This window comes from Nyctereutes procyonoides, unplaced genomic scaffold, assembly GCF_905146905.1.
Source record: "Nyctereutes procyonoides isolate TBG_1078 unplaced genomic scaffold, NYPRO_anot_genome, whole genome shotgun sequence".
Lineage (NCBI taxonomy): Eukaryota > Metazoa > Chordata > Mammalia > Carnivora > Canidae > Nyctereutes > Nyctereutes procyonoides.
The window spans coordinates 3414115-3436871 of record NW_026575133.1 but is presented as its reverse complement, the minus strand read 5'-3'; the positions used below and the strand labels follow the sequence as shown (position 1 = coordinate 3436871).

Here is a 22757-nt window from a genome sequence, read left to right as displayed (position 1 = left end):
CCTCGAAGGTTCCATGGAGGTAAGGGCATGAAAATGGAGTTTTTGTTTGGCTTTAGTTCCGAGGGCCAGCAGATCAACGACTACAAATCCTGAAGAACCCAGAAACCAGGACCAGTTCAAAGTCTGCCAGGGCAGTGACTGCTCCCCACCTACCAAACCACAAAAAGATCAACAGAACCCACAACTCAAGCCAGGTTGTGGGGGCTGGCTATCTGTCCCAGGTCTGCCCCAATGATCACCAGAGCTGGAGCAAAACCTGGCTACTATTCCTCCTAATGGGTGCCTGAGAGCAAACTGGAGGCATCTTTTAAACCAGGCATCCAGTTCTACTATGAACAGTCTGTCCCCCAGGCCACCTCACATTTGGTCCTCTCCACACTGTGGACCCCAGCCAGCTGTAAGACACAATCCAATCCTGGTAAACCCCTCCATGGCTTCATTTTCCAGGTGGTACCTGCACTTGAAAGTCATCCATCCCTGGCCTGCTCTCACTGAGGCCCTCACACACACTGAAGGGAACAAGGAGGTGACCCCCTGGCTTCCCTTCTTTAAGGCTCCAGACCCAATGATAAAACCCATGTTTTCCAGTATCCCATGTCCCAAAGTCTACTTGTGGTACAAACTGTTTCACCAACATTAGGCTTTGTTTTCATTTTCCCAAAATAAAATAATATTGTCTCGGCTTTTTCAAACTACACGCTGACCTCAGATTCTTTCCTGAATAATAATCTAAAATTAGTCTCTGGTTAAAAAAAAAAAAGGAAAACAAGAACAAACAAAAAACAAAACAAAAAACACTGTTCTAAGCCATCCAGGACAGGTATCTTTTCCTTAAGATTGCCAGGATGGCAGTAACGGGTTGGCATTTGTAGAACTTTTACTGTGCGCCAGGCATCATGCTCCATGCCTAGAGTGGATCATCTCATTTACTCCCCAGAGCAGCCCTAAAATGTAGAGATCACTATCACACCCATTTTACAGAGGAAGCAGCACAGAGGCCTGGGGCCAATGGCCCTGTGGCAACTCACTCCAGCATGACTGCAGCCGATGGCAGAGGAGGCCAAGCATGGGGCCTGCCATAGCAGTGCTTACTTCTTACTGCCACCAGGCTGTGCCTTGAGGCCCCTCGGGGCAGCGGGGCCCCACCACAACTCCAGGAGGCTCCTGAGTTAGGCGGAATCCCACCTGGACCAGGCCAAGGCCTGTGAGAGCAGCACATGGGGGGGGGGGGGGGGTTGGGTTGGGCCAGGCCAGCCCGCCCGGAACAGGGCTGCAAACCTAACCTCACCTTGGAGGCAAGGCCTCTCCCCCCACCCCCCTCTTCACTGCCCCAGGCCTCCATCTGGAAGACTCTGCAGGGTGCCAGGCCAAACCTTTCATTGCCACTACTTCACTTCCCTTGGCCTCAATGTCTCCCTTATAAAATGGGGAGAACAGTGCCAACCTCATAGAACCATCATAAGGATTAAATAAAAGAATGTGTACAAAACACTCATCACTGTGCCTGGTACCCCATAAACACCCCACAAACCCTGCTTTCAGAGAACTACTTATCTGTCCCATCTCACAGCCAATCCTCTTTCGGCTGGCTCTCAGCCTCCCTGGGGACCAATCCTTTTTTGCTTTCTAAGAACGATTAGCTAAAATCCTTCCATTCTAAAGCCTGCATTGCTTAGTGTTTGACAAGTCCTGGTCCTAACCCCAACCACTCACAATTTGGTCACAAGACAGAGCCTCAAGTCAATCTCAAAAACACGTGCTGAGCCCCACCTATACAGGCACGGCTTCCCCGCCCCACCCCCCCCAGACCCCGGGGATTCAGTGTCCACGCCCCCTCCAGCCCTGTCCTGCAGGCACAGCGCAAGCCTGCAAACTTGGCCAATGAGGGGGGAGTCCGGATCTCCAGCCTCAGAGAGACGGTTAGTGCAAGGACCAGGACAAAAACATAAGAAGCTTCAGGCCTTTTTATTGACAATTCTCCATATACAGAGAGATCCTTCGCGTTCCTCTCCAATGTAAGTAAAGCACAGGGTACTTAACTGTCATCTCTTAACAAAGGAGGCCAAGGAAGGGAGTATACCAAGGCCTGCCTGGTGTCCCAAGGACATGCACCTCCCTGGCCTAGAGCAGGCCCCTGGCTGACCAGCCCTAACCAGACTGGCAAGAAATCTGGCCTGGGACGGTCTTGTCTCCCCTGCCCACCTCATCGGATCCCTGCTCAGGAACCCCCTCCTATGGGTCCTGGGTCCCCAGCAGCCCATGACGCCAGGGAAGCATCCTAGAGCAGGAGAACCCCTCACCATCCTCTTCATCCCATTCCTTGTGCCACATGTTCCCAGGAACCATGCAATAAATAAATAAATATTTCAGAAGGCAGGGCAGCTCCAGGGGAGGGAAAGGGTGCCTGAGCCCGCTCAAGGCTTAGGAAGAGACACTAATACCCTAAGAATCCAGAAGTGAACATAAAAGTATTGAAAAGACATGATGGGGTCCTCAAGTGGCCTTAATCCATAAGTGAACTGTCCTGCTGGGGAACAATGCTAGAATCTAGGACACAGCCCGGAGAGATCCTACACTTCCCAGGCCCCCAAGGGTCAAGGGCTTCAAGACCTCTGCTTTGCTTGCCTGTAACACACTCCATGGAACAAGCGGCCAGGGAGGGGAAACAGAGCTTTGGGCTAGAGGAAGAGTGCCGGAGGCTCTGAACAGGAGGAATAAGGGAAATCTGAATGCCTAGCATCTAACCCAGTGGAGCTGTCGCCAGGGTAATATGTAGGCTGAAATTCTGCAAGTCAAGGTTTCTTCAAGGTGAGCCTGATATCCTTTGAGCTGCTCGGGCTCCCTATGTTTTCCTCCACTTAATACTAAAGGACTCTGACAGGCCCTCCTAGACACATCCTCCTCTGGGAGAATATGGAAACTTCAACCCTATTTCTAGGACTTTTGGTCTTGTTAGCTTTGGCCAAACCCTCTGGTGGAGAAACAATGAGATGCTGATGCCTGAAGGGACATTCAAAGAGCAGAGTTGGGTCCTACCATGCCCAAGCCCTCCTGCAGGTTCTCAGAGGCCAAGCGACAGGGCCCAGTAACCAGCAGAGGAAGAATCTCTTCTCCCAATCTCTCATCTGTGGTCTCCTAGAATTGTCAGGTGTGGAGCGACACCCTGATGCAGAGACCAGGCCTAGCTCACTACTGCCCTCTAGTTTATATTTCCTGCCCAGCTCTGAGTCCACTAAATTCAGCCCAGGGCAGAGGAGGGCAAACGTGCCAGGCCCTCCAGGGGCTCCTCTTCCCTCTGGGTTTTGAGAACTGCCATTTACTAACCATCCACAGGAGTAGGGAGTGGCTCCAGAACCCAGCTGGAGACAGCAAGGAGAGGAAGGGGAAGCCTACCTAACATTCAGGCCACATTTGCCCAGCATATACCACATGGGGCTAGGGACAGGAGAGTGAGGTCTGCTGCTGGCCCCAGGGACCGATGCCCACTATAGACCCCAGCCCCTCTTCTCACTTGCTCAAGGTCTGGTTACACGAGGCACACACAAAAACAGTCTCTCTCTGGGCTTCAGGGGCTGAAAAGGAGGAAGAACTTGGTGAGACACTTCCTCATGCTCTTCAGTTCATGGCCCCCAATAGTACAACCACCTCCCAACCCGCAAAAACCCACAAAAGCCACCCACCACTCAGTCCACATCTTCACTAACCCAGCTCACTAGCGTGCTCTCAGACTCCTCTTTCCATGGGGACTGGGGACTTTAGGAATGACCATGACCATACCAACAGCAGGCCTCTGCTAGGTGCTCTGCATTAGAAATTATCTAGGCACCGAGAAAACATCACTAAAAAAATTTTTTAAATAAAATACCAGAAAAAAATTTTCCAAAATGTTTTAACAGTGGTTATCTCTAGGTAGTAAAATTACAGGATTACTTTTTTCTTCCTTCTTCTTCTGTACAATAATCTCCAAATCTTCTAGAATAAGCATATGTTACTTGCATGACCAGAAAGAAAACAAAAAAAAGCCTCAATTTATAACACATTACAGGCAGTATGCAAAACATGCTCCCAATTTTTTAGAACATGCATATGCATTTATCCTATGTGCACAGACTGGTGCTCTATATCTTTTATTTACAGTAAGTACACACAGCTCTTATGGAAAAAATTATTTCTTTCATTTTCTTCAAAGTATTACCAAGGTAATAAGAAAAAGAATAAAATTCAGCACAGTAGTTTCCTTGGGGAAGGCAGGGTGGTGCTGGGTAGCCTTGGGCGGAGGGGTCGTTAATGTTCTGTTTTTTACCTTCAGTGAAGCAGCCACAGGTATTCAGTATTATGCCTTATAATTCAGATACATTAAATATATTCTTCTACATGCATAAAATACTTCAATGTTAGATGTTAAAGGACAGCAGACATTTCTACAGGCCAGCCAGGATCCTGAGTCCCCCTGCCCTCTCACTGACTCCCTGCTCCCTTCACACACACACACACACACACACACACACACACACAGCAGCAGCAGCAGCAGCACCCCTGGAGGAGGCGGCAACCAGCCGACCCCTCCCAAGGCCCTGAGCCCCAGCTACCTGCCCCACTCACCTGTGGCCCCCATGGAAGATTTGGGCACCTTGAAGGAACAGCACCGAGAACAGAAGCTGTTTCCACAGTTACTGCAGCTCCGCTGCAAAGAGCCATGGTCAGTATCAGATGTGTCCCCCACACCAGGAGCCTCCCTCCTTTCCATCAGCTGATCCCACCCAAGGAACCTGGGACTAGCAGGGGAACAGGGAGGTGCCCAAGAGGGGCAGGACAGGGCAAAGATGACATCCAATGGGAAGGCCGGTGAAGACATGGGCACAGGGACAGCAGATCCCTGCTCACTGAAGCAAACCTCGGACCCCAGGCCCGATGTAGCCCAATGACTCCCCCTCCTCCCCTGCATCTCATCCCAAGTCCCCAAAAACGCACCCTCAAGACTTACCCTCTTCTTCAGCACTGAGAAGGTGGCCGAGCAGCCCGTACAGTTTCCTGACAAACAGAGGCAGCAGCTCAGCCTTGAGGAGCCCAGGGCTCTCAACTCTCACCTGCTCCTGCTCCTCTAAATGGGACCACTTAAGGCTGCCAGCCCAGCCCCCACATCTTGGCCAGAAGCAATGAGCAAGGGGGCAAAGTCCAGATCCAGAGCCAGAAGAGGACTCAAGCTAAAAGGAAAATTCCCAAGGTCCCTGGGAATCCATGTCTGCAGACCATATGCAGCTGCTAGTGGAAGTACCCTCCCAGGGCTTCCAGGCCCCACCCGCATGTCCTGCAGAAGCTGAAGAGCACCCAGCGGAATCTGCTCCCTGGGGGTCAGCAGGGACCTGATGACATGCATCCTTCAGAGAAGGCAGCTCCAAAGAACTCAGATGAAACCTGCCCAATGCAACCCCTTCCTAAGTGTCTCCTGACAAAGAGTCTGCTCACAGGGAATTCAGAAATGCCTAGAACCCCAGACTCCTGCTTCCTGTCATCTGAAGATCTAGGAGAGGAGCTCAGAACCAGGCCCCTTTCAAGGGCAGGGCAGGGGCACAGGCACTGCAAGCAGAGGGCAGGATGGACAGGACAGGCCACAAAACACCACCATCCCCACCCCAAACCACCACATGCAACCACGGCACAACCATGGTGGAGGAGTCAAGGGCAGCTTAGCAAATGCACGGGAGGAGGCAAGGGGGTTTCAAAAAGACATGAAGGACAGAGAGGGAGGGGAACCAACCATTCTTTCAGAGGCCCCTGTGCTCACCACTCACCACCCACCCGCACCCCCAGGAAAATGACAGACAGAAAGGCAGACTGCAATAAAGACACAGTCTGCTGAAGGGGGCACATGAAGGGGGGTAAATGAAGGGAACCAAAAAAGGAAGCAAACTGAGGCCTGAGGACAGGAAAGGTCACACTGGGCCTGATGACTTTACCAAGCTCCAGGAACAAAAGCAAAACCTGAAGAGAACAAAGAAGGTTCCAAGAGCTGTCCCTGGGAACATGGACTGTGGCCTGAGGCAGAACTCTCCAAGCAGGGGGCACTGAGCCAGGGGAGAAAGGCCTGGCGGGGGGGCCACAATGGGCATGAAGGGGGTCCCAAAAGGGGCTACAGAGCCCAGCCCAGGACTGTGGGCCCAGAAGGAAGTGGAGCTGGGTCCTGAAAACACTTGGGAGTGGATAATAAGGCACCTGGATTAAGTGTCTACAACCTGGGGCCCAAAGGCCTCCTGGGATCCAGCCAGAGCAATGAGCAGCTTCAGGAAGCATTGCTGGGCCTCTGGAACCAGCTATGTGACCAGGTACAGAGCCCCAGGCCTCACCCTCACATAAAGGCCCAGAGCTACACTGACAGCTACATGTGGTCCCTTCATCTGTTCCACCAGAACCCCTAAGCAGCCTTCACTATAGGATACTTTCTGTGTTCAAAGAAAGAAGGGCCCACGCCAGAACAAGAAGCCTGAGGCCAAGGTGTGTCAACTGAATACCACTGCTGCCAGTCAGCTCCAGGCCCAGCAGAAGAGAGGAAAAAGTACAACAGGTGCGGCTGCCTTGATGCCAAACCAGCAACCAGGCTGCTCCAACACCTTGTCCCCCACACTAAGAATGTAAGCAAAGCAACCCACCTTGGGGCACCCAGGTGGTTCAGTCAGTTAAGTGACAACTTAATCTACCAACTCTACTTGCCCTCATTCTCAGCAAAGGGCCTGACTCACCATGTGATGATGCCATGGGAGCAGAAAGGAGCCTACAACTGCATGGGCCCTGCCAGTGTAATGGTCGAAGAGCCTCGGGGCCAGAGTGGGACCACATAGAAGCTCCTGAGCAGCCTGTTCTCAACTGTCCCATGCATCCCCATCATGCAGTGACAGCCAGCATGGAGTGGTCCAAGGGTGGCTGGCTCATCTCACTCTGGTCTGCAGGAGCCAGACCTAGGAGCAGAGCTGCTACACCTGCCCCCACAGCAAAGAGCTTGAGAACACTGTAGGGAAAGGACAGTGAGCAGTCTCAAAGAATGGGAATTAACAGGGGCTTAGAAAAAAGCAGCACGGTCTGCCCTCGCCATCCTCATGTGAACCTGAAAGGACTCCACACATCCTGGCAGGGATTACCCGAACCAAAAACCAAATACTGAAATAAGACAGACATAAAACCAGGACTTCAGATACTAAGGCAAAGGGAGCAAGATGAGTTAATAAAAACACAAGAACACAGGAGCCAGATCAGATGGTGTGAATTTGAGTCACAGCTCGGCCATTTACTGGCTGAAGACATGGGGCAAATCACTTTTCTCACCTAAGGTTGTTCACCTGCAAATGAGAACATCTAAGGCCTTTGCTTAAACTTCATACATACAAATGAATCACAGGCTAGATAAAGCAAGAATACTAATTCTTGTGGAGTGGTACTTGGGACTTCTGGAACCCAGCTGCTTCTAAGCATCTAAGAACTGCCTGTCCCTATTGCATCTACCATCGGGACTACATGATACCGTGTATGTGCAAGTGCACTGAACACAGTGCCCCAGAGAAAGGAGGCACTCAGACCAGAAAGCAACAGTATGTCCAGGACCTCTAATCCTCAAAAACAACTGCCCTGGGTGCTACAGGGGCAGCAAGGCAGTGCCCTGAATGCCCTGGGTCAAATTCCTCAAATGAACCCTAGGGGCTTCTCCCAGGTGCAGACCCTAGAACTCACTCCCACCATAATACACAGTATAGACAATGCCATCCTCCTATCAGCTGATAGCAAGCACAACCAAGGTTCTTCCTCAAGATCAGCGTGGCCCCCAAATCACCTGCTTTCTTCAGCGAGAACTCTATCTGGCTCAGCAACTGCTCTCCGGGGTTGAGTCAGGTTTCCCACCATGCCAACAGTCAAGTGCACCCTTCTCTAAAGCTGCCTTCCTTGACCTTCCCCAAACCCCCAAATAAAATAAGGACTGGCTGGTCTATGAACTTGGCTTAGGAGGAAGGGACCTCAGGGTTCTACCATGCCCAGAGGAAGATATTTTTTTTTCATTCAACTAGTTTCAACCTGGGTAGGAAAAAAAGCTCCTAGGCACCTGCAGGATGGACCAGGACCCCTTGTATTAACAACACCCCTTATTAAGCACTTACTGTGATCTAGCCAGCACTGTGCTACCACTTAATAAGCATCACTTCATTAGAGACCTCTAAGAACCCTGTGAGGTAAGAACTACTATTACTACTCTTTTATAGAAAGGGAAACTGAGGCACAGAGAGGTTAAATCATTTGTTCAAGGACACCCAGTAGGGCTGAGATTTACATCGGGCAGTCAGACTACATTCTGTTCTCAGTCATTATTCTACACTGTCTTCTGAGGCTCTGTCTCAGGATTACACCTCTCTACATCTCAGAGTGGCATTTCTAGAACAGAATGCCTCAACTTCCCACAAGCTAATGTTCAAAGAGGACAGGCAGACAAGAAGGAACCCACACTCACTCCCTTGGCAGTCCCACCGTGTGTTTGCTACCTTCCCCAGGGCCCACAATTCCAAAACCCTGGCCCCATAGTGCCCACGCCGCTCTGTTCCTCAGCCCCAGCCGTACCAAAGTTGTTGGTAGGGTAGCGTTTGCGGAGCCGCTCCGTGAGCCGTGACACCTTGCTGCGCAGCACCTCATTCTTGCTCAGGAACCCATTGTCCTGCAGAACCAGCTCATCCTCTGCAGGGCACGGGGCACCTTCGTCATCCTCCTGTGGGAACATCTCCTTCCAGTCCTGCCCATCTCATGGCAGCGCTGTGGGACCCACGTGCAGGAGAACCCAGCACAGTAGACCCCACAAGGCACGGTGATGGCTGGCTCAGTTGCCGTCGCCCTCCCCCTGCCCAGCCCCTGCCCAGCTCACCAAGGCTCCTACTTACCAGCACCACCAAGTGGGTCTCCTGCCTCCCAAGTCGCGGGGGAGAAGGAGAGAAAACAGAGAGAGATAGCAAGAAGGAGGATGCTGCTGGGACGGGGAGCCCAGGCAAAAGGAAACACAGAAGCACCACTCTGTCCAAACACGCCACAAAGGTTGATGTTAACAAAGCCCCCCAGAAAAGGAGCCCAGCATCAAATAAGCTTGAAAGAAGCTGTATACTACTGTTTCTCAAACTGGGTGAAATAATTACGTAGCTTATTATTTCAATAGAACAAAATAGAACAGAAAATATCCCTTATAATGTATTTTCAGAAAGCTTTTGCCTCATTTACATCTTACATATTTTAGACATAAGCATGAACTAGGCCAAGACATAAAATGGCCTCATTACTATAGGTTATGAACAAAAGAGCCTGAAAGCCCTGGCTGCATATATTCCCTACCAGCACCAAGATGCACAGTCTACAATCATATATTCAAGTCTTGGAGAAATCTTTAAGCAGGCGAAAATTCAAATGCCTACATGATGAGGCCAGGGTAAGAGTGACATGGGCTAGGGTAAATCACAGGCCCAGGGGCAATGCACAAGACCCCTTTTCTTACACCTCAATGTCTCACGTTATAGAGACAAGAGGAATGACTTCCTGCTATGTGGAAGCACAGTTGTGACCACAGCAATCACAACAGGATGCAGTGATTGAGTACAAGAAGGGGGTGGGGGCAGTGTTGGGGACTCGGTGACTTTTGTAAAGGGGACAGTCATTCCCCAGCTACACTGACCACTACAGACTCAGGGCTACCAGGGCTTCTGATTTTTCAGAAGAACTGAAAATCCAGACTTTTCATTGAAATCTCTCCATTTGTAAATGCTTTTAAGTCTTACATGACAAATAAATGCTCCTATGAACTATAGTTTAAATCACTGTCTTAAAAAAAGAAAGACTCTTTGATCTAGTACTTGGCCTACAACTACTTTCTCTAGCTTCTCCTCTCTGTCCCCAAAAGAGGGGGACCTCACTCTGCATAACAGCAGTCAGAGACCCAGGGCAGGAACCTCCCCTAAAGCTGCCTTCCCCACACCCAAGGCCCCAAGCTCAGAGTCTCCAGCCTAGGTGATGAATGATCCACCTCCCACCACAGGTACTTCCCAGAAGTTTCCAGAGCCATCCCTGTCCTGGGCAGATGACTAGGTCAGTCACAGAACGGGTGGAAGTTCAGAGGCATCCTTTCACCCAGTGAGCTCTAGCTCACAAGTTCCGGTTTCTCATTTGGATACAAGAGAACTGAAAAACCTAGACTCGGGATGTGAGAAGCCACCCAGCTCCTGGACCACCTGACTTTCCAGCATGATCAGTAGAAGGTGGTGGGGAAGGGCTACCCACCTCAATAGCATCTTTAAACTCCTCATCGGGCTCAGCCTCCTCAGCCTCCTCCACACTGCCGGGCGTGAGGTCCTGGGAAGAGAGACTATTACAGGAGAGGGATGGTAGCCCTGCTCCCTGAGGTCAAGGCTAGCTCCCGGGAGCCAGCATCCAGGTTCCCTTGAACACTCATTCCTGCCCCAGAGGAGACAGCACACAGCAAGAAAGAAGTCACGGGAAGGAGGGTACTCTCTGACCTAACAGGGATACGACATGAGCCCAAGACATGGTCCAACAGTGGCTGCAGAGCACAGGTTCTAGAACTACAGGGCCTGGTCTGAGTCCTGGCCCTATCACACTGGGACAAGCACTTGGTGCCTCAGCCTTCTCCTCTGCAGAAGAGAACCCTCTCATTCTCAGAAGCAATCTACACCTCATAGGGTTAATATCAATAAATGTTTATTATTCAACATTCCGGAGAAGATGAGGCCAGGGAAGCAGCAGGAACTATAAAGAGTGGTATGAACAAGCTGGGAACAAGAAGGCTCCACGACCTGCCTGCAGCAGGCTCAGCCCTAATAGGGGGTGCTCACCTCTGTGGGCGTGGGTGCGGGCGTGCAGTCTGGCAGGGCACACTTTCCCCCAGCCTCTGGCAGTGGTGGGCTCTCAAAGACACTGTCTTTCTGCTTGGGGTTCATCCGCCGCTGCAGACATGCCCTGTATTCAGACACCACTACCCAGGGCAAGGACAGGGTGGGAGGCAGAAACAGGATGGAATGAGTGGTGCTCTGGGGGTATCCTCTTCTCCAGGTGGCTGGCTTCCTCCACCAGCAGCCCACTCTGCTGCAGGAAAGTCACCCTCCTAACTGAACAAGTCACCTAACCTAAGCCCCATAAATAAAACAGAAAGACTACCACCCACCCTATGTGATTGTTCTAGAGAGATTAAATGTAGTAAGTGCGAGATAAATTAGGGTTTCTGTAACCAATTACCCAACTACAGGAAGCAAAACAAATACAGCCATCACCCAAACATAGTACAAGCCCAGGTTTCTATGGCTCAGGCCTCCCCAGATTGCCGTGCTGCTTTAGAAGCTAGATAGCAGACAAGAACTCTGGGATCGCACAAGAAGTGGCAGCTACTCCAGGTGGCTACACCCCAGGAGGCAGGTGGGAGCACTGGGAAAACCACCCTCTCATCTCCCAGAAACCATCACATCATGTGAGCAGGGATTCACCTGCCTTGGGAAGGGAGATCCCTACCGTAGCAGTCTCTCCTGTATCCCACCTCACACCTTAGAGATACAGGAGCCCTCCCAGGAAGTACCCTCGTGTGGTGCTGCCCCCTTGTGGAAGGCACAGCGAACAGATTATTAGCAGTAGAGACACATACAAAGGTGAGCCCACCATAGCCAGGAGTCTGGGCCCCATCTCTTTCTGTCTAGCGTCCAGGGCTTACCTCGGAAGAACTCCACATTTCCCAGAAAAAGTGTGCTGTTTAAAAGGGCAAGGACCCAGCACAGGGGCAGCAGATACAGCATGCAAACCGTGCCCAGAAGAACCCCATAGAACCTGCATCGACAGAGAGGAACCAAAGTATGAGAAATTCGTAAGATCAGAAGGAAATCACTGTGGAACACAGACACACGGCAATCGGGCAATCGGCACACTTAATAAACACGACATCTGCTAATCAAACAAGAGGGTGAAAGATTACATGGTGAGTTCTGTTTCTATTATTAAAATATTTTCAGGGGCAGCCCCGGTGGCGCAGCGGTTTAGTGCCACCTGCAGCCCAGGGCCTGATCCTGGAGATCCTGGATCGAGTCCCACGTCAGGCTCTCTGCATGATGCCTGCTTCTCCCTCTGCCTGTGTCTCTGCCTCTCTCTCTCTCTCTCTCTGCGTCTCTATGAATAAATAAAATCTTAAAAATATATATATATATATATTTTTTTTTTTTTCCGGGAATTCCTGGGTGGTTCAGCAGTTAAGCGCCTGCCTTCATACCAGGGCCTGATCCTGGAGTCCTGGGATCGAGTCCCGCACTGGGCTCCCTGCGTGGGGCCTGCTTCTCCCTCTGCCTGTGTCTCTGCCTCTCTCTCTCTCTCTCTCTCTCTCTCTCTCTGTCTCTCATGAATAAATAAATCAAATCTTAAAAAAATTTTTTTTTTCACCACAGCTAAAAGCAGTACATCCCAGCCCACAAGTTCATGTGCAGGTCTGCACCCAAGAGCCTCAGAGGTTCTCCTCCCCTGAGCTAGGGGAGCAGAGGCTGCTGTGGCAAATCCCCACAGAGCAGCAGTGGGGAGAACGGGGGCCACTCACTGTGAGGATGCGGTGGGGTTCTCCCAGTGCAGCACGCGGTAGGCAGCTTCACAGGTGCGGCAGAGGCGGCTCAGGAGGGCCTCCAGCTGGATCAGGCTGTGGGCACAGGGGGCTTCCATGAGCCGCCCGCCCAAGGGCCTACCACAGCTCGGTGCCACAGAACCCAGGACTTCACAGGCACAGCTAGCCAGAAGCAGCTGGTCCCTGTGAACCCATGGGAGGAGCCAGAGAGCTCAGGAGAAACTGCATACATACGTTTCAGTCCTCTTTTTGGACCCCTACAGAGATGCAAACAGTACAAATGTTCCTGCTTGGATCTCTTCCTAGTTGTTGCTATCGGGATGTCTGCTTAACTTTCCCAGGGTTGAGGTAAAATGAGGGCAAGGTACCCACCTCACAGACACATTGCAGTTGTAGGATAAATGGCAGGATAAAGGTCACTGGGTCTCCACCTGAGGTGTGAGGCAGCCTCACTTGGAGAGTTCTTTTTTTTTTATATGAATGCATCCTCAGAAGCAATAAATGCATGCTGCACCCAGCTCTCGGTTTATAAGGGCTTCGTGGAGAAATGGCTGATTCCAGAGCTGGGGCAGTGCCAAGTATAAGACGAATCTGAGTATCATATGCATTCATAAATGATGGAATATGGACGCCTAGGGGGCTCAGTCAGTTGAGCATCCAACTCTTGAGTCTAGCTCAGGTCATGATCTCAGGGTCATGGGATCAAGCCCCCACACAGGTTTCAAGCTCAGTGGGGAGTCTGCTTGAGATTCTCTCTTTCTCCCTCTGCCCCTCCACCCCGACCCTCCCACCTCCATATGCATGCACTTGCACATCTTTCTCTGTAATAAATAAATAAATCTTTTTTAAAAACATGGGGACACACCAAAAGAACGCAGGAGCCAGTTCAAAAGAGCTCCTACTGCCCAACTTAGGACAATTTGAGATCAGGCAGCTTGGGTGGCTCAAGAGTGTAGCACTGCCTTCAGCCCAGGGCCTGATCCTGGAGACCCGGGATCGAGTCCCACGTCAGGCTCCCTGCATGGAGCCAGCTTCTCCCTCTGCCTGTGTCTCTGTCTCTGTGTCTCATGAATAAATAAATAAAATCTTTTTTAAAAAAATGAGATCAATATAATGACAGTAATGGATTACAATTCATTAAATGAAATTAAGAATTTTCAGTTCATACTGATAAGATGGAAGAGCTCTTTCCTAGAGCAGAATGCTAGCTAACAATGACAACTCAAAAATCACCTTTGCAACTGTTACAGTACTAAATTAATAAAGACAAGAGCCAGCAATGGTCATTTTATAGTAGAGAAACCTTAACCAAATGATCAAAGTTAGACTCTCCCCTAAGGGGACGCCTGGGTGGCTCAGAGGTTGAGCATCTGCCTTTGGCTCAGGGCGTGATCCCGGGATCTGGGATCAAGTCCCGCATCTGGCTCCCTGCGGAGAGCCTGCTTCTCCCTCTGCCTGTGTCTCTGCCTCTCTCTCTGTCTTTCATGATGAATAAATCTTTTAAAAAAATCTCCCCTACGGAGACAGGCTGTCAGTACAGGCTGTACTGACAACAACACAAACATTGTCACATTCCTGCAAAAATGAATCACCTCAGTCTACTCATAAGGAGGCAAACACCCTCAAATTGAGGGAAATTATACAAAATAATAAGCTCGTTCTCTTTAAAAATGTCAAAGTCATGAGAAACAAAGACTAAAGAACTATTCCAGGTTACAGGAGTCTAAGAAGATATAAAAACAAAATGTAACGTATGACTCAGGACTCAATTCTGGATCAGAAGAAATTTATATAAAAGCCCTTATTAATACCACTAGTAAAATCTGATTATGAACTATATATTAAATGCACTAATGCGAATGCTAGCTATGTAAAATTTCCACGCTTATGGATATATAAGAGAATGTCCTTGCTCTTAGGAAAGAAGCATTTGGGGTAAACAGGCATGATATTTACAAATTACTTTCAAACAGTTCAAGAAGAAAAAGAACAAAGTGCAAGATGAAGCCAATGTGGCAAAATGTTAATAACTGTTCTAACTGGGTAAAGGGCCTGTGGCAGTTCTTTGTATTATTCTAATTCCCATTTGAGTTTAAAGTCATTTAAAAAAGGGGAAGGGGGGAAGGGATTAAAAACCATAGATACCCAGACCCCACTCCAGACAGCTGACGCAGGCCTCCGTTTGTAACTTTTTTTGAAGCTTTGCAGATGCCATGGTTATGGTTATCAACGGTCTTAACATGCTTCTTCAGAAGTACCAGCTCTATCACACTAAGGAAGCTTCTCAATAGTGTAGGGACAGTGAGTGACATTCACCGAACACTTCCTGGGTACCACTCATTCAATCTTCACAACCACCCAGGAGGTAAGTCTACTAGTATCCCATTTAACAGGTGAGGAACCTGAGTCACAGAGAGGCTGAGCAACCCACCCAATGTCAACCAGCAAGTGTGGGATTTGCCATGACTTATGCATGCACGTACTTAGTCAAGACCCTAAACTGTCTCTTTAGTGGAAAGAACACAAGTTGTGAAATCAGCTAGATCTGGATTCTCATCCCAGCCGGGTCACCTTTTCGCCATGTAAGCCTTTTTCCTCATCCATAAATGGAGAATAATAGCAGCTATCTGGACAGCCCGGGTGGCTCAGCGGTTTGGTGCCTGCCTTTGGCCCAGGGTGTGATCCTGGAGACCCGGGATCGAGTCCCATGTCGGGCTCCCCACATGGAGCATGCTTCTCCCTCTGCCTGTGTCTCTCTGCCTCTCTGTGTGTCTGTTATGAATAAAAAAATAAAATCTTTAAAAAATAATAATAATAGCAGCTATCTCCCAGCGCTGTTAAAAAGATGAAAGAAAAGAACATCTGTGGTTTCCCTGACATGACGCCTGACACTAAGCAGTCAGTGTGGTGGCTCCCGTTCCTGTGACCATCTCTCCCACCTCCCCGGCCCCTTCCATACTCACAAGCTCTTCACCTCAGCCACAGCCTCAGGGCGAGACAGGCGAACTTTCTGGAGGTCCTCCTGCCTCACACTGTGATACTTCCTCCGCATCAGGTCAGACTCAGGCAGCCGTGCCCGGCAGACCTCCTGAAGGTAGCCCAGGAGGGCAGGCACTGAAATCATCAGGGCACCCACCGAGTACCATGCACCTATGGGAATCAATAACACTGCAGGTAAATGAGGAGCAAGACCAGGAGCCTCTGCCTACCAGATGCCCACATGCTCACTCCCTCACCTCCTCCAGGGCTCTGTCCAAAATGCCTTCCCTGATCACCTCAGATGAAACAGTGTCACCCCTGCTCACTCTCCTTTAACTCAGCTTTATTTTTCCTCAGAGGATTTATCACCACATGACTGATTACAGGCATAGTTGTTGTCTCCTCCACAAATAAAAGAGGCTCTTAAGGGCCGGGACTTCATCCATTTGGTCACTGCTATAGTTCCAGGTCCATTTTTTTTAAAAAATACTAACAAACCTATGCTAGCACCTAGCAGGTGGCTCATGCTTGGAGTCTGACTGCTGGGAACTGCCCACGACTGACATTCTGACCTCTGGGCCACGGGAGCTTTTAGAACACCACAGACCAGACCACTGTAGACTGAGAAATGGAGAGGCTGAGAGAAAATCCAAAGGACTTTCTTCCATTTAGCATGGTACCCCCAAAGCAAGCTAGCAGAGCACTGGGGACAGCAAATGCTGGTTAAATATCGGTCACAGGATTACAGAAAAATCTTAACAGCTTGAGAAGGATATCTGAGTTTGGATGAGACAAAGGGTCCTACTAAGAAACAAAATGAGGTCTTATGTGAAAACAGGGCTTATTTTCAATCCACTGAATCCGTATCTCCATAGGAAACAAAGGAGACACTTGAGAAATATAAGTCTGATAGAAGAATGAATACATGAATGAAGAACTCAGCTCCTCAGAACATTCTGTCCCAGGCCTTTCACATACCGCCCCCCCCCCACTAAGGGGGGGCTTTTTCAGAAAAAGATGGCTTTTTCTGCAGCCATCTGTCAGTTCCAAACAGGAAAAGCGCTGGGTCCTGGTATACCTTGTCACAAGAGGTCCCCAGAAGACCTTACTACCCAAGATCTCAAGAGCCACCCACGTGTCCACACATCTACCTCAAAGGCTACAGACCCCTCAGAGCTGGTGACTGCCCGGCAGCCCCCTCCAGGCTCACCTGCCGAGCCAGAGGAAATCAATAAAATGTGGCAGAAATCTCTTAACCATTCACCTTCCTGGCACCCTCACCCCATGTCATGCCCTCAATGACCCCAACAATCAGCTTGGAAATCAAAATAGGAAAAGGCTAGGACGCCTGGGAGGCTCAGTGGTTGAGCATCTGCCTTCAGCTCAGGGCGTGATCCCAGGATCTGGGGATCTAGTCCCGCATCAGGCTCCCCACATGGAGCCTGCTTCTCCCTCTGCCCGTGTCTCTGCCTCTCTCTCGGTGTCTCTCATAAATAAATAAATAAAGTCTTAAAATTAAAAAAAAAAATTGGAAAAGGTCACAGCACGAGCATTCAGTCAAGAAGGAAACAATAGCTACAATACATTGGTGGCTTACTGTGTCAGGCACCGTGCTAAATGTTATACACAGGCTACCTCGTTCCTCACAACTACCCTCTGAGGACAGCACTATTATTATCCTCCCCTTAGAGATGAGGAAAATTAGGCCTTAAAAAACAGGTTAAAAAAACCCTGGCCAAAGTCACCCCAACAACCTAGCCATGATTCTAGCTCAGAGTATGTCTCTCTCAAGCCGGTTTTTTGACATGGAGCAGACACGGAGGGAGGCCAACTCCATGGCAACACAAGCGGCCAATTCTTAGAATTCCTTCCCACATTCATTCACAAAACCCCCCTGGAATCAGTTCTTACCCTCATTCAAAGTGAGGAACAAGACATTGAGGCCCATGCAGGTCAGCAAGGAACACAAAGGCGTCTGCCACCTACAACACAAGAAAGTCCTGGTCACTGAAAATGGCCACTCCTCCAGTTTGGCAGGGCAGAGGGAAAGGGAGGGGCAGCCATCACGGGCGGGTCATCAAAACCAGGAGCAAGAGGAGGGGGCTCAGAGCTCAGAGTGTCAAGGAGAAATGAAAAGTAGGCCTCTCACATGGACAGGCAACCAGGAGAGGAGCTGAGGTCACACATTAGGCCCCAGGATAAGAAAAGGTATCCTCTCAGAACCAGAAGACCTATGGAACTTTCTCCCAGAAGAGAAGATTATATAAAGTATCTGTTAAGAAACCCAGTCAACACTTTAACCTGTGTTTCGTAACGTTCTGGTCTCTTTAAGAGGTGACAATGATGAACTTTCTTCTTTAAAATTTTCCCTTATTCTTTTTTACAATTTCACAGGAACATACATTCACTGTGCAAGAGCCATCTAATATTCAGAAATTAAGAGAACAAAATGTGAAGGATTTCTGTGACCACATTTGTGACTTTCTCTTCTTTCTGAAATTTTAATATATGTTAATCCAAAAGGGGAAGACAATAATAAAGATTTTGTTTTAATATATCAAAAAAGAAGTTGAAACTGGGGTATAGCATTCTTCCAGTAGACATGCCCTAGGTGAACTGCAACAGCTGGAAGCACATGCAGACTCAGCCCCGACCAACACCACCAAAAAGCAGTGCAGAAGCCTCAAAGAGGAAAGAAAGAAGACCAGACTCAGGTTGCTGAGGACAAGCAAATTCTCTGAGGACAAGCAAATCTGCTGGCTTCATCCCTGATAAAGGATAATTAAAAGGGAAAAGGAGCACAGAGGTAACAATGAAGCCACTGACACCAATATTCTAAACAGCAGTGTAGCAATTCTAAGGTCAGCCAACAGAGGAGAGAGTCAAAGAGAAAAATAAACAGGTAAGTTGCTGGCAAGTAGTGTATTCAGAACTTCAATGTATTTTCTTTTGCTGTGATTGATGTGTATCAGTTGCTGAATGAAGTTCACTAATTTATGTGCTGCTTTTATTTTTTTTATTTATTGGTTGGGGGTGGAGGGGGAGAAGGAGAAAGAGAATCTCAGACAGACTCCCCACTGACTGTGGAGCCTGATACAGGTCTTGATCTCAAAACCCTGAGACTATAACCTGAGATGAAATCAAGAGTCAGACACCCCAACTCAGTCATCCAAGCACCCCTGCTTTTATTTGTTAATAACAGTTATGAGTAAGGGAATGAAATGACCTCCATCTGCCTTTCTCTGCAACCCAGCATCCTCCACTGTGCCTCCCTAATGAGGCCTCAGAACCAGCTAGTGGCAGCTACCAGCATGAAGAGCAAATAATGGTCTAAGGCCAATCCCATTTCAGAAATAAAAACATCATACAACCACTGAAGTCACCTTCACTGTAAAGCCTCTCCCATGCTTTCTTATGTCCTTACCGATCCACCTACTAGTGTAGCTGGTCCCAGAAGAGAGGAGTCTTTTAAAAATCTAATGCAGCTCTAGGCTTCAGACCTGACAGACAAAGCTCAAGATTAGGTCCCTCTTGAACGTCAAATCCTCTTTGCTACGAAAAGAACAATCAAGAGCACAAACTAATCTGACAGCCATTCTCACAGACCAGTGCACATTAGCAAAAAACCACAAGCTCTGGGGGAATTCCTAGGACAAAGGCTTTAATAAGTCCCACCACATCCTCAGATTTCTAGTTTCATAAAATGGGAAAACCCTAACACATGAGTGCCAAGAAGCACTAAAAGACCAGCGGTGGAAAAGGAGAAGGGCGATAGGATATATTTAATTTTTGTGCTTTGCCACAAAAAGAATAAAACACACATAGGCACGCACACACGCCTGTATATGTGCAAGACAGAAAACCCCAAGACCCATTCCCTCCACTACGGAAGACAAAAATTAATTTCAGCTGGATCGTCATGGTGGGATCATAAAACAAACCCCTCATACCCTCTCCCCTATCCCTTGTGCCAAGGGTTCAGTGATCTAATGGTAGAGAACACTGTTCTGGAATACAAACTAGCTCATCGCTAGGACTAATGTCAGAAATTAAAGGGGTTCTGGGGTGAACAAGGAAAACCTAAGGCCTTGTTCAGAGTGTTAAAAATAAATCTCCCACTTTCCAAACTGAGTTAAGAATGAATATTCAATAGCATTCTTAGAGGTTAACCCAACTCCACTCATCTTGCCTCCTACCACTCTCAGAGGATTAGAGAGCTTTAAAAGAACCTGATGAAAACCAGAAGCTTCTCCCTTAGAAATACACATGCGTGCACTTACAAAGTGTTACATGTAGTTTCAGGAGGTTCAGTGATCTCTAAAGCCCCCCCTCACAGTCTCTGGGCTATGAATGTCTGCTCTATAGGACAACCAAGTTTTATGTGGCTCCCAATATTAGGAACATATGACCTTTGTGGGGGAAGGGGTTTCACTTGAATATGATCCAATCTTTAAATCTAAATTCCATTTTGCATCATGAGGAAGCAACCAGACAAATCTAACTAGGAAATCCTCCAGGACCATCAGCTCAGTCTCCAGCAAGTCAGTACCATAAAAAAGAAACCATTTTAGATTGAAAAAGACTTAGAGGACATAATAACCACATAAGAATGTGGTCCTGGTTTGGACTCTGATTCGGCCAAAACAGAGCATTCTTGGGACAACTGAGGAAATCTGAATGTGAACTGGGTATAAGATGACATAAAGGAATTACTGTTAAATTTGTTAGATGTGATGTTGCTTTTTCTCATTAAAAAGGATGCCTTTGTTATTTAGAAATAAACTGCAGTATTTAGGGAGTGGAATGGCATATATCTGTAATTAAAAGTCTTTAAGATAAATACAGTGAGCAGAAAAGGTAAAAAAGAAACTAGAGATTTCTTTTATAAATTATTTGATTTCATCAAAGCAAATCAAGAACAAAGCAAAAATAAGAAAACTCAAAGCAAAATAAGAACAAAAAATTTTGAGCTCCATAATCCTAAAAGATTGGTGAAAAGGGTACCTCCTTATTCACAGGTATTTTTATTTAACTGATGTTCAAAATTACATCCTAATTTTAACATTATTTATGCTAATATTGAGAGAAAAGAGGAAAAAAAATCTCCTTCAAGATTTAGAAAGCCCAATGTTCAGAGCTAGTTAGCAGTCTTAAGGAATGAGTTTACTAAAGCCCAGAAAATAAACTGCAGAAAGACCACATGGTTCCCAGGGCCTGCCTCTCCTGGGGCAGGCCCAGAATAAGCCCAGGGAAGCAAAAGACCTCCCAGAACCACTCCTCACTAGGGCAGAACGGACAGCCCAGCAACCACCTAAACGACCAGCACAACTATGGAGCAGGAAAGCAGAAGGCCAAGACGATCAGAGCAACTCTACAAAGTCTGTTACCTGAGCAAGTACCGAACACCGTCACCTGCATCCTTCAGGGGTTCCAGGTAGATCTCCAGCCTCTTGTAGGATAGAACCAAGTTGAAAAGATCAAATGCCGGGGACTTGGTAGGGGCAGGTGGAGATTCCAGGGGAGCCTCAGGGATCACGCTGGGGCTCACCTCTGGCCCACTCCCCTCACGCTCTGACGTCTGCATCCTGCAACCATAATAATTCCCGACATTTGCATTGCCCTTACAATCCCCAAAACACTTCTACTTACGTTATTTTACGTGATGCCTATAATAAACCTGAGAGGTAGGAAGGGTTACAGATGGAATACCCATTTCACAGAGAGGAAACACATTCAGCAGGGAATAGTGAATTGCCCAGATATAAAATCCTGCTCTTCGGGGCCCCTGAGCGGCTCACTGGTGAGAGTCTGCCTTTGGCTCAGGTTGTAATCCCAAGGGTCCTGGGATGGAGCCTGCTTCTCCCTCTGCCTACGTCCCTGCCTCTCTCTATCTCTCATGAATAAAAATAAAATAAAATAAAAATCTTTTAAAAAATAAAATAAAATCCTTCTCATATGACTCTTCATCTAATGTTCTTTTCCCCACAGATCCATCAAGAGTAAAAACCATAAAGACCAAGCACACATGGTTGCTGGGAAGAGGCAGCATGATGCCTAAAAAGAAATGATGACCTGGTATATTTTTCACCCACTCTTTACCTGGTTAACTCCTACTCATCCTTCGGGTATGGGCTGAAACACTGCTCCCTTGATCTGAGAGATTTTTTTTGCCAAGGCCCCCAGTCTGGAATGGGAGACCATCTCTAATAATCCCAATGGATCAGGTACTTGCCCTAATAGCATTTATCACACCAAACTAAAACTCCCTGCTTTCTTGCCGGTCTGCGCTTCTTGACAGGTCAAAAACCACGTCTTCCATTTACGTGCTTCTGCACACAGTGGACGGTTAACGAATGCTCACTAAATGGGCGAACGCACTGTCCATCCTCTAGGGCTCCCAAGCTTCCTCCTGGCCCGCCACATCTGCGGCTTCTTTCTCCTTTCTACTCTCAACCACTTCCCGGACCGTTCCTGCTCATTATCTCCCTTTTTCCTTCAAGCCCACGGGGCAGTCACTTCCTTCCATAAAGCCCGGTTCCAATCTCCGTCTCCGAGGGGGGGCACCCTCACCCTCTCCCCTAATTTCAAAGTCCTACTCCAAACTCTAAAAAAGAAAAGGAGGGGGCGGCACGCGGGGAACCTTGGCGCACAGCACACTAGGCCAGTCCCTCGCAATGGACGGCGCCCTGACGGGGGCTGGGGGTGGGGATGTGACCAAGTGGCCACTGGGAGCCCGAAATACCCGCAGGCGGAGCTCGGACTAAAAGGACCCCGAGAGGGAGCGGGGCTGGGCAGCGCCGGCAGAGGCCCAGACCGTCCCCTCCGCAGCCCACCGAGCCCGTCCGGGGCCCGCCGCCCGCACGGAAGGCCACGCCCCAAGCGGCTGGGCCAGCAGGTGGTGACCCCCGCGGCGTCCCGGCGCCCAAGTCCGCACAGCTGGCGGAGGCCTGGAGGTAAGGAGGGGTAGCACCTCACCTACGCGGTCGCTGGGTGGGCGGGGGAGGGGCGGGGACGGCCAGGGAGCACTGAAGGGCCACCAGGCCCGGGAGCGTTGCCTCAGGCCCGCCCCACCCCGAGGACGCGCCGCTTCCAGGGGCCTCTCCGAAGCCGCAAATCCAAGCGCCTCCGCCGCCGCCAACGCTTCCGGGACGCCAGTTGCTCT

General features: G+C 49.0%; 1 protein-coding gene across 3 annotated transcripts; it reads right to left on the bottom strand.

The window, feature by feature from the left end:
• Positions 1–1946: 1946 nt before the first annotated feature.
• ZFYVE27 (zinc finger FYVE-type containing 27) lies at positions 1947–22757 on the bottom strand. 3 transcript variants are annotated; one of them, XM_055299870.1, is made up of 12 exons: positions 22571–22757; positions 20983–21180; positions 17507–17577; positions 15580–15766; positions 12596–12691; positions 11729–11841; positions 10863–11002; positions 10291–10362; positions 8596–8740; positions 4985–5031; positions 4603–4684; positions 1947–3572 (listed from the first exon to the last, which is right to left on the bottom strand). In XM_055299870.1, exons 2-12 carry the CDS (start codon positions 21177–21179, stop codon positions 3508–3510), a joined length of 1215 nt encoding a protein of 404 aa, XP_055155845.1. In that variant the 5' UTR covers position 21180; positions 22571–22757; the 3' UTR covers positions 1947–3507. The 3 variants fall into 3 exon arrangements, with proteins under 3 accessions (XP_055155845.1, XP_055155847.1, XP_055155846.1); XM_055299872.1 differs by lacking the exon at positions 22571–22757 and adding an exon at positions 22338–22498; XM_055299871.1 differs by lacking the exon at positions 22571–22757 and adding an exon at positions 21695–22225.

What these genes read in the sequence shown, in the direction of transcription:
- ZFYVE27 (XM_055299870.1), bottom strand. Translation starts at nt 21,179, where the DNA reads ATGCAGACGTCAGAGCGTGAGGGGAGTGGGCCAGAGGTGAGCCCCAGC. An exon ending in GGTGTTCGGTACTTGCTCAG is followed by an intron (nt 17,578 to 20,982) that starts GTAACAGACTTT and finishes CTTGTGTTGTAG; the next exon opens with GTGGCAGACGCCTTTGTGTT. An exon ending in GTTCCTCACTTTGAATGAGG is followed by an intron (nt 15,767 to 17,506) that starts GTAAGAACTGAT and finishes TGATTCCCATAG; the next exon opens with GTGCATGGTACTCGGTGGGT.